The sequence below is a fragment of the Tachysurus fulvidraco genome, chromosome 17 (genome assembly GCF_022655615.1).
Source record: "Tachysurus fulvidraco isolate hzauxx_2018 chromosome 17, HZAU_PFXX_2.0, whole genome shotgun sequence".
In the NCBI taxonomy this organism is placed as follows: Eukaryota; Metazoa; Chordata; class Actinopteri; order Siluriformes; family Bagridae; genus Tachysurus; species Tachysurus fulvidraco.
In genome coordinates, this window is record NC_062534.1 from 24037470 (window position 1) to 24052469 (window position 15000).

A 15000-nucleotide genomic window follows, 5' to 3' on the forward strand; every position below is an offset into this window, starting at 1 on the left:
TTACACCACCCTTTGATTTTCGATCTTTCCAGAGCGAAGTTCGAGGACGCAATATGCAATTTAACTATTTTCAACCTATTTATGATTTACGAAGTGGCCTGGGATACGGCAGACGTTTATATCTGGCCTTAAAATCAAAGACGAGGCACGGTGCGCCACAGAAGGCTTACATCATCTTCCTCGGATATAAACAAGAAGTTAAACGATCCGGTTTATACTGTAATGTCGTAGCATCAACAGCTCGCACGGCCGTTTACAGTAAACAGAAAACGTGCTTTATTACATTCCAGGCTCCTCAACAAAGGCCTTCGCCTACGAGAGGTCATTCATGTCATTCGTTGGCATTTTGTGCAGGTGGTGGTTTCCCGTTTTGGCAACACAGAGCCGCATGTGAACTTCCTCTTGGACACGCTCCCCGTCTCCTCAGAAGTCGGCGTGTTGTCTCCACAGAGCCCGGACGCCTCCTTACTGCTGGTCACAGGAAAGAAGGTGAAAGATCTTTAATAGGTTTAACATTTCTTTTGGGAAACAAGGGAAATGTGAGCCAAAGGTTTCAGCACACAGCTGTAACTCTTACAGTAGGAGGCTTTTATTTTCCTCATTTTTGAGATATTTTGTTGTTTCTATACCTAGTAGCACTATAGTGAGATAAACATGAGATAAGGATTCTCCAGGGTTGAACAGGTCAAACAGATAAAGCTTTAACTTTGAGTTCAGACATCTTCAGAGTTCACATTCATGACAAAGGGCTGGTAGGGGAACAAAGGTTGTAAGTAAAGTCCTAATGGTTTTACTCTCTCTCTCTCTCTCTCTGTCTCTCTCTGTCTCTCTCTCTCTCTCTCTCTCTCTCTCTCTCTCTCTCTCTCTCTGTGGCTCCTTCTCTCTCTCTCTCTCTCTCTCTCTCTCTCTCCTCCTCTGCCTGTGGTGTGGTCCTCTCTCTCATGTCTCTGTCCTCTCCTCTCTCTCTCTCTCTCTCTCTCTCTCTCTCTCTGTGTGGTCTCTCTTCTCTGTCTCATGTGTGGTGTGGTGTGTCTTCTCTCTTCTCTGTCGCACTATCTCTCACACTCTCTCTCTCTCTCTCTTGTCGCACCCTCTCTCACACTCTCTCTATCTCTCTCTCTTCTGTCCTCTCTGTTGTTCTCTCCTCTCTCTCTCTTGTCTCTTATGCTGTGTGTGTGTGTGTGTCTCTCTCTCTCTCTCTCCTCTCTGTTCGTCTCTCGCTGTGTGTTGTCTCTCTCTCTGTCTCTTGTGGTCTCTCTCTGTCTCTCTCTCTCTCTCTCTCTCTCTCTTCTCTCTCTCTCTGTCGCACTCTTGCGTAGCTCACAAGGACGGGAGATAGAGATAGCGAGATCGAGAGAGAGCTCGAGAGAGCCGAGGAGGGAGAAAGATCGAGCGCAACGCTGCCGAGCAAACAAAACACCACACACCCAACAAAACACACACACACACACCAAACACACCAACACTCTCTCTCGCGCGCTCTCCGCACACACACACACACACACCCCACGTTTCTTTCTCGCTCTATCTCGCTCTCCGCTCTCTCGTCTCTCGCTGCTCTCGCTCGGGTCGCACCGCTCGCGCACGCGCGCGCGCGCGCGCGCGCGCGCACACACGCACACCAACACACACACACGCGCGCGCCGCGCGCGGAGAGAGAGAGAAGAGAGAGCAGAGAGAGAGAGAGAAAAAAACGGGAGGGAGAGAGAGAGAGAGGAGAGAGAGGGAGAGGGGGAGAGAGAGCGGGCGAGAGGCGAGAGAGCGGGCTATAGAGAGCAGGCAAAAGAAAAACGAGGGGAGCGAGAGAGAGCGAGAGAGAGAGAGCGAGAGAGAGAGAGCAGAGAGCGAGAGCAGGGGGCGCGAGAGAGAGAACTCTCTCTCTCTCTCTCTCCCTCTCTCTCTCTCTCTCTCTCTCTCTCTCTCTCTTTCTCTCTCACACACACACACTCTCCCTCTCTCTCTCTCTCTCTCTCTCTCTCTCTGACTCTGGCAGATAACTAAGGTGCCTGTAATCGGACCCGGTTGTGAGCAGTTGTTAAACTGCAGCTCCTGTCTGCTCGCTCCTGCCTTCATGGGCTGTGGTTGGTGCCGGAACAGGAACCTCTGCACACGCTCACCTCGGTGCACCGGCTCCTTCTGGAGCCAAGATTCCTGCCCGCTCCTCATCTCCGAGGTAACTGTCCTGCCCAAACCTCAAACTGGGTTGCCATGGTTACAACGTTAGACAATAGCCCCGAGCTAATAGAATAAGTGCTTTCCAATGAAACAGGCCACCGACTCTGAAACTCTGACCTTTATTGATTTTGGCTGCTGGAAAGAGTTTTTTGCAGTTTTATCAGGGAAAAAGAACAGTGACGCCAGTGTTTTAGAGAACTTTGTTCTTGCTTTAAAGTTTGCAATTGATTTGTGATTTCAAACGGTGTTAATGGCTGTAGTTTAATATCTCCGCTGGTCTTAACTGTTCTTCTGATCAGGGAGATCTCTAAAGAGTGTTCAAGCACAACCACTTTTCATTTCTGAGTTCTTCCTAATGGAAAACACACTGCTCGTTTTATTAGCCATGCCGTTTGTTTGTTTGTTTAGATCATTCCTAAAACAGCTCCACTGAAAGGCCAGACCAACATCACGATCTGCGGCAAAAACTTCGGCTTCAGCAAGAAAGACCGCTTTGACGCCAGGCTCATTGAAGTCGACGTGGCTGGAGCGAAGTGCAGGCTGATGGAAAAAGAAGTCAGCAGCCATCGGTGAGTTAATGATGAAGGGCAACAGACGTTACTAGTATTAAAGACGACAGTTTAGACAAGCATTTACATTACATTACATTTACAGCGTTTAGCAGACGCCCTTATCCAGTGACTCACATTTATTTATTTATCTATCTATCTATCTATCTATCTATCTATCTATCTATCTATCTATCTATCTATCTATCTATCTATCTATCTATTTATTTATTTGTATAACTGAGCAGTGTAAGGTCAAGAGCCTTGCTCAGGGGCCTAGCAGTGGCAGCTTGGTGGACGTAGAACTCACAACCTTACAATTAGTAGCCCAATACCTTAAGCACTAGGCTACCACATCCCCCATATCCACATACTAGAAACCTGTTTATTTATACAACCTTAACCCTAGAACCGTGGGTGAGCGATGAAGCTTTTATATTAAAGCCGTTATATAATCGAAAGAACGTGTGAGGTGATATGGGTGCCAATACTTTTAGATTTTTACCTTTTGTGTCGATATAAAGCTTTTAGACGTTTTCAAACGATATATTAAAGAAGGGCGGATTTTAGAAAAGAGTAACTTGTTTATTGGCGGATAAATTAGTAGTTAATTAGTAATTAGATGACGAAGCACTTAAGCAGTTAAGTTTTAGTTGGGATAAATAATAATAATAATAATAATAATAATAATAATAATAATAATAATAAAGAACTATTTAATATGGAGTCAAAGATCCACATTGTGTTCCATCGATAAATCTTTTAAAATGATTCTATGTAAAGAACCTTTTCATATATAAAGCTAAGAAAACCTGTCGTATTTCTCTGTGGCTTTAAATGAATGAATAAATAAATAAAATCAAGTTTTGGCCCAAAATTGCTCACAGTTTTACATTTAAATGTTTAAAGATTATACAGGGGGCACGGTGGCTTAGTGGTTAGCACGTTAGCCTCACACCACCAGGGTTGGGGGTTCGATTCCCGCCTCCGCCTTGTGTGTGTGGAGTTTGCATGTTCTCCCCGTGCCTCGGGGGTTTCCTCCAGGTACTCCAGTTTCCTCCCCCGGTCCAAAGACATGCATGGTAGGTTGATTGGCATCTCTGGAAAATTGTCCGTAGTGTGTGAGTGTGTGAGGGAATGAGAGTGTGTGTGTATCCTGCCTCGATGCCCGATGACGCCTGAGATAGGCACAGGCTCCCCGTGACCCGAGAAGTTCGGATAAGCGGTAGAAGATGAATGAAAAGATTATACAAATGTATTTCACTAAAACGACACGGCTGCGGTTTCATGTATTTTCTATTCTTTTTTTTGGCTTTCTGCATTTTTATCCAAACTACATATGATGTAGTAAAGCAACGAATCGTTGGACCGACTCCGAGGTCCGATGTTCCTCCAGTTCCCAGTTTCCGTTTTCAGTTTGTTGCCCAAAAAACTTTTATCAGTGGTTTCATCTTTTATATATATATATATATAAAATGTAACTTCTCATAAAATATCTTTAGAAACATTAGGAGGGAAAATAAATAAAGCTGAGAAGTAAGTGTGTAATCTTGTCATTGTAAAGGCAGGACTGTGTTTTACAGAGTGACAGAATTAGATTATGTGCAGGGTTTTTCCACATCAATACAGTAAACTCTGTTTATCCTCCACGCTTCCAGACTTGAGCTGCACCATTGTGTAAAGACGTTTCGTGGGAAACTTGTGGCACAGAAAAGCCGCAGTGTCGTTTATGCGCAGTAGCATGGCTGTAATTATACAAATAAGTGGTGCTGATGAGTCTGCTACAATCTACAGCTTGTTTATTGTCTTAAGTCGTGGGAGATGTTTTTGTCTTTGTGTTTAGATTGACTTGTAGCCTGAATCATGTGAACGTTTCCAAATTCGATCGCTCTGTCCGAGTACGCAGCGGGAAGGAGGAAGGACAGCTGGAGGGATTCTCGTTTGTGGTAAGCGTCCTTCAAAAACAACAACATGTAGAACAATATAAATAACATGTAGAACAACATGTACAGCAAAATGTACAACAAAATGTAGAACATTATGTACAGCAAATGTACAACAACATATATAACAACATGTACAGCAAAATGTACAACAACATATATAACATGTACAACAACATGTACCACAACATGTACAGCAAAATGTACAACAACATATATAACATGTACAACAACATGTACCACAACATGTACAGCAAAATGTACAACAACATGTACAGCAAAATGTACAACAACATATATAACAACATGTACAGCAACATATATAACAACATGTGCAACAAAATGTACAACAACATCTACAACAGCATATATAACAACATCTACAACAACATGAACAGCATAAACAACATGAAGAAAAACACGAAGAACAACATGTACAACATGAAGAAAAACATGTACAACATGAAGAACAACATGTACAACATGAAGAACAACATGTACAACATGAAGAACAACATGAAGAACAACATGTACAACATGAAGAAAAACATGTACAACATGAAGAACAACATGTACAACATGAAGAACTACATGTACAACGTGAAGAACAGCACATACAACATGAAAAACAACATAAAGAACAACATGTATAACAACATGAACACCGTGAAGAACAACATGAAGAACAACATGTACAACGTGAAGAACAACATGTACATGAACAACAACATGTACAACAAAATGAACACCATGAAGAACAACATGTACATGAACAACAACATGTACAACAACATGAACACCATGAAGAACACCATGAAGAACAACATGTACAACGTGAAGAACAACATGTACATGAACAACAACATGTACAACAACATGAACACCATGAAGAACAACATGTACATGAACAACAACATGTACAACAACATGAACACCATGAAGAACACCATGAAGAACAACATGTACAACGTGAAGAACAACATGTACATGAACAACAACATGTACAAGAACATGAACACCATGAAGAACAGCACATACAACATGAAAAACAACATAAAGAACAACATGTATAATAACATGAACACCGTGAAGAACAACATGAAGAACATTTACAACATTTATAACAACATGAACACCGTGAAGAACAACATGAAGAACAACATGTACAACGTGAAGAACAACATGTACATGAACAACAACATGAACACCATGAAGAACAACATGAAGAACAACATGTACAACAACATGAACACCGTGAAGAACAACATATACAACATGAACACCAACATGTACAACATGAAAAACAACATGTAGTAAATGTAGAATTATCGTCATGTGTCAGGACTTTGCTCATAAATTGAAAAAGATGAATCCAAGATAATACTGAAATGTTTCGAGTAACTTACCTTTTTTCGGCTTCTGCACTGAGCTGTTTTCTATTTTGTTTTTGTTCTGAACAGAACCCTGATATTAAAGAAATCATTCCAGAATTCGGCCCCAAATCTGGTGGGACCACGCTGACCATTAAGGGCTCGTACCTGAACAGCGGAAGTTCACGAAAGGTTACAATCGGAAGTGGGACCTGTGTGGTGCAGAGGTGAGTGCTTGAAATTTTTTCCTGTTATAATCAAATAGAGTCAGTAACTGTGTCTCACTGTGTGTGTGTGTGTGTGTGTGTGTGTGTGTGTGTGTGTGTGTGTGTGGCTGTGTCTGTGTATGTGTGTGTGTGTGTTGTACTCTCCTTAGTTTATCAGCCGACATGCTGACGTGTCAGACTCCATCTCAGGACTCACCTTCCCTGCACAAGCTCCAGCTTCATATCGACGGAGTGACGGTTCAAGCTCCGTCCAATTACACCTACAACGAGGATCCGCTCATCCACAACGTACAGCCCACGCGCTCCTTCATCAGGTGCGTCACACACAACGCTCCTACAACAGCCTCACTGAAGGGGGCGTGTGTAAGCCCATGGGTTTATACTTAAAGGTGCGGTGCACGATGTTTGAAAGCCAATGTTGACATTTGAAATCACCAAAACAAACACGCCCCTATAACAAACGGGTGTCACCCCTGTTTTGATAGCCCCGCCCACACATACATACGTAACCCAGGCAACGATTATGGCGGAACCTGCTGGGGCAGCTGGCCGAGGGGATATTTTTTTCAGTAAATGAACTCAATGAGTAATACCATGGTAACACGGATGTGTTTTTGTAGTACCGTGTGTTGTTGCATTAAAGGTTTAGCTCCGTTTCACGCGGACAACGACGTTCAACACCTAGAACCTGAGGCAGAGGTAATGCTAATGTCAGACATGCACACTGAACACTCTCTCCGCCGCATATTGAGAAGACACGCTCCTTTATGATAATGTCAGACATGCGCACTTAACACTCTCTCCGCCGCATATTGAGAAGACACGCCCCTTTATGCTAATGTCAGACATGCGCACTGAACACTCTCTCCGCCGCATATTGAGAAGACACGCTCCTTTATGATAATGTCAGACATGAGCACTTAACACTCTCTCCGTCGCATATTGAGAAGACACGCCCCTTTATGCTAATGTCAGACATGAGCACTGAACACTCTCTCCGCCGCGTAATGACAAGACACGCCCCTTTATGCTAATGTCAGGCATGCACACTGAACACTCTCTGCCATGTAATGACAAGACACGCCCCTTTATGCTAATGTCAGACATGCGCACTGAACACTCTCTCCTCCACATATTGAGAAGACACGCCCCTTTATGCTAATGTCAGACATGCGAACTGAACACTCTCTCTGCCGTATATTGACAAGACACGCCCCTTTATGCTAATGTCAGACATGCGCACTGAACACTCTCTCCGCCGCATTTGCAGAAGACACGCCCCTTTATGCTAATGTCAGACATGCGAACTGAACACTCTCTCCTCCGTATAATGACAAGACACGCCCCTTTCTGCTCATTGTTTGTTTAACGTTTCTTTCTGAAGCATATCTCAAACATCGTGCACCCCACCTTTAATCTGCTGTTGCTCTTCTCGACAGAGATGGCAGGCTCTTACACACCAGCTAAAAAAACAATAAGTTAATAGAACCGCAGCAGCCCGCTTTTTTTTATTTTTTGCTCCCGAGCAGAAGTTTTTATATGGAATCTAACATTTTTGCCGTCCGAGATTCCATATAAAAACCTTTCCACCCAAAACAGGGAGTAATAAATAACCATTAATCAACGTGAAAGCAGTTCATATATATTTGTATCTAGAGATTTGTAAAGCAGTTACAACTGAAAGCAGTTTGTACAAATGTCCAGCCCTGTGGATGTACTGCTTTATTTCCCAAATAATTCCACAAACATCCACGTGTTCGCTTGCCTCATGCACGCACAGGGGTCAGACGGTTTACGAAACTGGAACAGGGGGTAAAAGAAAACACACAAGAGGAGGTCGAGCAGAAGGAGATTGAGCAAATTGACTGCGGTAGAAGAAAGAGTGGGTGTTTAGAAAAGAGTCTGGGAAAGCAAAGGCTAGCCATGGATGAGCAGATGACAGGTGGACAAATGCTTGTGAAGGAGGCGAGGGTTTATGGGGAAAATACTATGCCGAGAGCGATGGCGAGGCAAGTAAAAAAAAAACCTCTAGGGATGAATAAAGAGAGAGAGAATGAAAAAGAGAGTGAATGAGCTATTGAGGAGGCTGTGAATGATTTGGGCGCTGGGATGCTTTACGCTTCTGGTGGTCGGGTGGCAGGAAGTGTGCATATGTACAGCAGCAGGTTTGTTCATTCTGCTCGTCTGTATGTGTGTGTGTGTGTGTGTGTGTGTGTGTTTGTAGCGGAGGCAGCACAGTGATAGCGTCTGGCGTCTACCTCCACTCAGCCATGCGGCCTCAGATGGTCCTCAGCGGTCCTCCGTTCTCCAAGGACAAAGAGGTTCATGTGGTGAGTCCATATTACATCGTGCCCACACACTATCAAATATACACATCGCACAGGTGCTAAAGTTATTAATCCCACTGTGAGAGGAAATAATAAAGAAAACACACACACACACACACCCACACACACACACACACACACACACACACACACTGGAGCTGCAAATGTGAAGAGGAAATGGAAAAACCAGAGCTTGGGTTTTGTGTAGCCATCGTCAAGCAAAATCCGATTTCCTAAAACTGCGTCTCAGGACACGTGTAGTGTTTAATAACCGCTCAAGCGTGCCGTCTCTCACGAGAAGACGAAATTCAGACTCTTACTTCGAGCTCATTTTTATGGTAATATTTAACGTCGGGCATCTCGTGTTTCTTCACCAAATTCCGAGTGACGTTTTCACGTCAGGTCGTAAGGAGAAGAACATGCTGTTATCTTTGGAATACCAAGATGTATGAGGTGTCGCTCTTGTAAAGTAGACAAAGGAATTTCAGGAAATAAACGAGATCAAGTGCAAGATACCGGGCTTTAGGTCTGGATCGAGAGCTCGGAAAATCCTGTCGCAGAGATGATAAATGAAAGACAGAAAAAGGCTGAAGTTCAGCGCAACAAGGCAGCTTGGGTTCTGTAGATCATCTCAGTTGGTGTTTCATGGAAATTCTTTAACTTTCACAGACTTATTACAATTTTAAGTTCTAGTCTAGTTATTGATGCTGATGTGCCTTGTTTAAAAAGTCAGCAAACATTTGGACACCTCATGTATCACTCTCATGTCCCTGTTGAACATCTCACTCCAGATTTATTCCCCCCCGTGTTTCCTGTTATAATCAGCTCCGCTCTTCTCCTCTGGGAAGCTTCTCTGGCAAAAGATGTTGGAGCAAAGCTGTGAGGATTTGGGTTCATTCATTCAGCTACAGGAGCATTAGTGAGATCAGACTCTGATGTTTAGGTTGTTAAGGAGACCCCAGTTCCAGTTTATTTATCCCAGAGGTGTTCAGCGAGGTTGAGTCAGAGTCAGGGCTCCGGAGTCAGGGCTCTGTGCAGGACACTCGAGTTCTTCACTCCAACCTTCACCTCCACGCTATGTCTTCATGGTGCAGAGTCCGAGTCATTCGATTCAATATAACTGAGAAGGTCGGGGTGCACATACTTATGGCCATGTAGGGTATCTCTTAACAAGGAAGTACAAACTATATATCCGTTTGCATAATACACTAAATTATCCTAAAAAAAAACCCACACACAACAACACGAAGAACATCCAGCAGATTTATACACTGTGATTAAACTAATAACAAAAAAACAAACAAACGCTGAACTGCTGGTGAAGAAAAAAACCAAAACAATAAGAGACGCAGGTAAACATCTGAAAACAAACGACACGAAACTCGTAACGAACGTTTCTCGTGTCGGGAAGCGTGAAGACGCACCGAGAGGCCAAGAGTGACCGGAGCGGTGAGTTTACTCTCAGCATCACGTTCGAATCAGACTCGTGTCTCGTGTCATCATTAAAGATTTATTAGTTACGCGGTAACACGTGGGATTATTCACCTAGCTGGACGTGCACAAATTACAGTCCAGGGTAGACGTCTTCACAGGTCCAGTTAGATCCGAAAACCCGAGGTCCGACCCGAGACCCGAGCGGGTTCGGGTCTAAAAGTTTCACGTGTACCTCGGGTCGGGTATAATAATAGCGGCGTCGGGTCTCGGGTAATTTAAAGTGAATGTGTTTTTAACCGAACGGACCCGAGAAGACCCGAACTACTGTATCTTGTGTGTGTGTGCATCGACTCGAGTCCTTTTCCAACCTCTTCTCTGTTTGCCAAGACTGCTTGCGACGTGTGGCTGGTGACGTGCGGCTGGCGGTAAGCTAATTTTCGTTGAAACAGACCTGTCAATCAAATTTGAATCCACTCTGTAGCGGTTACTTTAGTGTAGAGTTACGCAACATTCGGGTCCAGTCGGGTTTAAATAATGCCAAAAGGTCGGGTCGGACTCGGGTCTAATTTTTTTCGGGTTTGTCTCGAGTCAGGTGGGTCTTTATGCACGCCGGGTTCGGGTAAAAAGTGAGCCGGGTCACTTCGGGTCGGGTAACATTTCTTTAGACCCGAGAAGACCACTAGTCCAGTGTTTGGTCCGTACGTGTTCACGTTGTTGACAGGATGTCGTCACGTAGTTCATGCAGCAGAAGCCGCCGTGTCTTTAATAGCCATTTCAAACGGCTGCTCCAGCTGTCGCTCTGTAAATTCTTCATTTTAACCAGCGTCGGCTCCGATAGACAAGCGTTTTATTGTTTTGTTGTGCTTTTTTTTATTTTTTTTATTTTTATTAGGAGTCTGTGTTAATGCCCCTAGTCTGAGTCACGTATCCTAAGTGAAGCTTCAGCAGGAACCGAAGCGAGGATCTCGAGATTTTCCGTCGTTTAGGATCGAGCGTCTTTTTGACGACTCTCTCTTTTTTTTGCATCTTTTTATAATGATTAAAGAAACAGAAGAAACAAACCGAATCGAACCCCGGCGATGTCAGAGAGGGGGATCTCCAGAGCTTTCCTTCATATCTGCAACCACAATCTCGACTAAATCCAGGGCTCAGTCTGTCCGTGGCTTTCCCACCGACATTAAAGGGGTTTAAAGGCTGCAGCTTGTTACTAAAGAAGCTGGACGTAAAAAATGAGCTTTTGTCAGTGACGACGTACTGGATTCATTATTACTTTGGGTTTTATGACTGACAGGTTAAACATTTTACACAACAAATTTACTGCAAAAAAATACTAATATATATCTAAATATAGTATATAATACATAATTACATATATTAAAATTGCTCTCTCTCTCTCTCTCTCTCTCTCTCTCCTTCTCTGTTTATCTCTCTCTCTCTCTCTCTGTCTCTCTCTCTCTGTCTCTGTTTACCTCTCTCTGTCTCTCTCTCTGTCTCTCTCTCTCTCTCTCTCTCTCTCTGTTTATCTCTCTGTCTCCCTCTCTCTCTTTCTCTCCTCTCTGTCTCTGTTTACCTCTCTCTGTCTCTCTCTCTCTCTCTCTCTCTCTCTCTCTCTCTCTCTCTGTTTATCTCACTGTCTCCCTCTCTCTCTTTCTCTCCTCTCTGTCTCTGTTTACCTCTCTCTCTCTCTCTCTCTCTCTCTCTCTCTCTCTGTTTACCTCTCTCTCTCTCTCTCTCTCACTCACTCTTTCCCTATCTTTCCCTCTCTCTCTCTCTCTCTCTCTCTCTCTCTCTCTCTCTCTCTCTCTCTCTCTCTCTCTCTCTCTCTCTCTCTCACTCTCCCTGTCTCTGTTTACCTCTCTCTGTCTCTCTCTCTCTCACTCACTCTTTCCCTCTCTTTCTCTCTCTCTCCCTCTCCCTGTCTCTGTTTACCTCTCTCTCTCTCTCTCTCTCTCTCTCTCTCTCTCTCTCTCTCTCTCTCTCTCTCTCCCCCTCTCTCTCTCTCTCTCATAATGTCATAAGCAGCAGAAGTGTATTTTTTATTTGAACAGACAAACCTTGGGCTTTTTGTTTTGTACGTATGTTTTTGGCTCCTTGCCAGACTTTGGCCACAACGGACATGTCTCCCAGACCGCCGGACATTTATCTAAATCAAGCTCAGTGCTGCGTCTTTCCAGAACTGGTGTAAAAGTTCCCCCGAATCACGGCAGGTCTGATTACAAGCCGCTCCGTCGCTCCTCCTGCGATCTGTCTGGAACTCATTTGCTTTAATCCCCCGTGTAGAACATCTTCATGACAGATCGGATGATCGGCGAGGTTAAAATAAAAAAGATCCGCACGCTCGTATTCTGGGGCATTTTTCTAGATAGCGATCTGTACAGAATCTGTAAATTCTGCTCTTTCTGTACGACTCGTGCGAGCCGGTCAAGCGTAGGCTTCACTCGACAATTTTCCGCACGCTGTTATAAAGTTTCTCATGTATCTCCCTTCGAGGCCGTATATGGAAGCCCTGGGCTTTAACCCGAGACGTCTCAGTATCTGTTTCTTCTTTTGTCTCTTTTCTTCAGCAGCTGTTATCCAACCACAAATCCGTTCACCAGACTCCGAGAATTTGTTCTACAGTTAAACACCGATATTTCTATTGAAACTCACGTCGGCTTTATTCCAGAAAATAGCTCAGCGATATGTGTGTGTGTGTGTGTGTGTGTGTGTGTGTGTGTGTGTGTGTGTCAGGATGGGGTCAGAGGTAACAGCTACCAAATATACAGTATATATATATTAAAAAACAGGTTTTGATCAATAAGTATGGATTAAATGACTTTATATCATGAAAATAATCAACAAGCAGGAGGTCACCATCATCTCGTACTTTTTAATCCGTTTATAGTTAGTTCCTGTTGTCACTTGCGTTTGAGAAGGTTCTGCATCATCAGCGGTTCCACAGTATGGGGTTATCCTCAGAAAAGTTACAGCTTTACCGTACCTGTGACACTGGAGACTCCTTTCATAAACGTTAAACAGATCTCGTACTAACCCCGTACAGAAAACCTACCGTCACCCGACGACCAATCGGAATCGAGAATTTACAGTGAAATATGTAAAAAAACAAAAACGTTTCTTTTGTCATCCGTGAGTTAAAAACGCGGTGGAATTTTTCAGGTTTTTTTGCAGCATGTTTAAAAACACATCTGAGACAAAGCCACATCGAAGCCGGTGGACTTTCAGCCTAACCTTCTGTTCCGCTCTCCACTCAGGGTCATGTTTGTCTCTTTGGTGTGGTAGATAAATACGCTGCATCGCTGCTTCTGAGCGTAAATATTTACCCCGGTCTGGATGCCATGTAGGGAGTTTCAACCCACCGCAGTGAGAAACGTGTTTTCAGCCAAAATAGACGAACACAGACTTTGGAAGACCGTCGTCACCTCTGTAGATTTTCATCTAATCACTCCAAATCTGTTCAGGATGTGTCTGGGGAAAAAAACTTTGCTCTTAATCACGTGTGACATGAAGACGGCAGGAATAAAGCTAACAGCCAGCATGGAGGAGCGCGTAGCGTGGACAGGAGGCGCGATGGAGACGGAGACGCTGCCAGGCATCTGCTACGCCCCCGGATCATAACTCACACAAATTAAAGAGCACAAGTATCTAAAGCCACTTGTTTTTTAAAGATGATCCTGCACATGCCAACAGTGCTGAACACACGCAAGATGGGATTTCCATCTGGTTCCACCGTAGTGCAGTTGGATTCTGCGTCATTTCGTGACATTTCTGAACTTTTATTCTATAAGAATCCTGAACGTCATCGTGAGACTCACTAAGGAGGTATAGGATTATATCAAAGTGTCACATCTGAGCGGTTTGTTCAGGGACGATTGCTCTGCCAGGACACTTTGGGTCGTAAATGAGGCATGTAATCTGACAACAGTGTGCTTTAGAGCAGGGTTCATAAACATCAGGGATGAGCCGAGTGCACACACCGAGTACATCTGCATTCGTGATGCGTTCACAGATTAAATACAAATCAGGCACACAAGCAGAAGAAGAATGCAAAAAACTGGAGATGGGCCCGAGTTGCCGGCTCCATGCAGTTATCACTAATGAGACAAATAATTGCAACAAATCCATTCATTCATTCATTCATTCATTTTCTACCGCTTATCCGAACTTCTCGGGTCACGGGGAGCCTGTGCCTATCTCAGGCGTCATCGGGCTTCGAGGCAGGATACACCCTGGACGGAGTGCCAACCCATCACAGGGCACACACACACACTCTCATTCACTCACACACTCACACACTACGGACAATTTTCCAGAGATGCCAATCAACCTACCATGCATGTCTTTGGACCGGGGGAGGAAACCGGAGTACCCGGAGGAAACCCCCGAGGCACGGGGAGAACATGCAAACTCCACACACACAAGGCGGAGGCAGGAATCGAACCCCCGGCCCTGGAGGTGTGAGGCGAACGTGCTAACCATTAAGCCTCCGTGCCCCCATTTCAACAAATTATTGGTTCTAATTTACTTTAAAGAGCCTCCTGGTGGTCCAGCGGCAGGATCCTGCACTCTAAATGCCACGGTCAGGGAGCCAATGCCGTCACTGAAGATCTGTGGGTGGGTTGCATCAAGAAGGGTATCCGGCATAAAACCTGCACCTAATCCAATAAGCAAAGCAGACCACTGGTGGCCACTAATCAGTTCCAATACTTTTGCACACACAAAGTTTAGGTGATCTACCATCGCCGGTGCCATTGGATCTATTGTCTTAATCATCTCTTTGATCTTATTCCCAAATGTCTGCAGGGATGTTGTAGCTTAGTCCTTAAGGTGTTGGTCCACCAAATATCCATTGCTGGGCCCTTGAGTAAGGCCCTTAACCATCAATTGTTCAGTAGAATATAAATGAGATAAATAGTAAGTCACTCTGGAGAAGGGTGTGAGACAAATTGGCTGCAAAAAACGAGCGTTCCAATTCTTTT

The 15000-nt window shown here is 44.2% G+C and overlaps 1 protein-coding gene across 3 annotated transcripts in view; it reads left to right on the top strand.

Moving 5' to 3' along the window:
* met (MET proto-oncogene, receptor tyrosine kinase) overlaps positions 1–15000 on the top strand; it is a 59098-nt gene that overhangs the window by 24527 nt on the left and 19571 nt on the right. For all 3 annotated transcript variants that reach the window (XM_047802423.1, XM_047802422.1, XM_047802424.1), the window contains 7 exons: positions 355–489; positions 1994–2173; positions 2584–2744; positions 4567–4669; positions 6127–6263; positions 6413–6577; positions 8488–8593. In XM_047802423.1, the coding sequence (XP_047658379.1) occupies positions 355–489; positions 1994–2173; positions 2584–2744; positions 4567–4669; positions 6127–6263; positions 6413–6577; positions 8488–8593 (987 nt within the window). The remainder of the gene's footprint in view (positions 1–354; positions 490–1993; positions 2174–2583; positions 2745–4566; positions 4670–6126; positions 6264–6412; positions 6578–8487; positions 8594–15000) is intronic.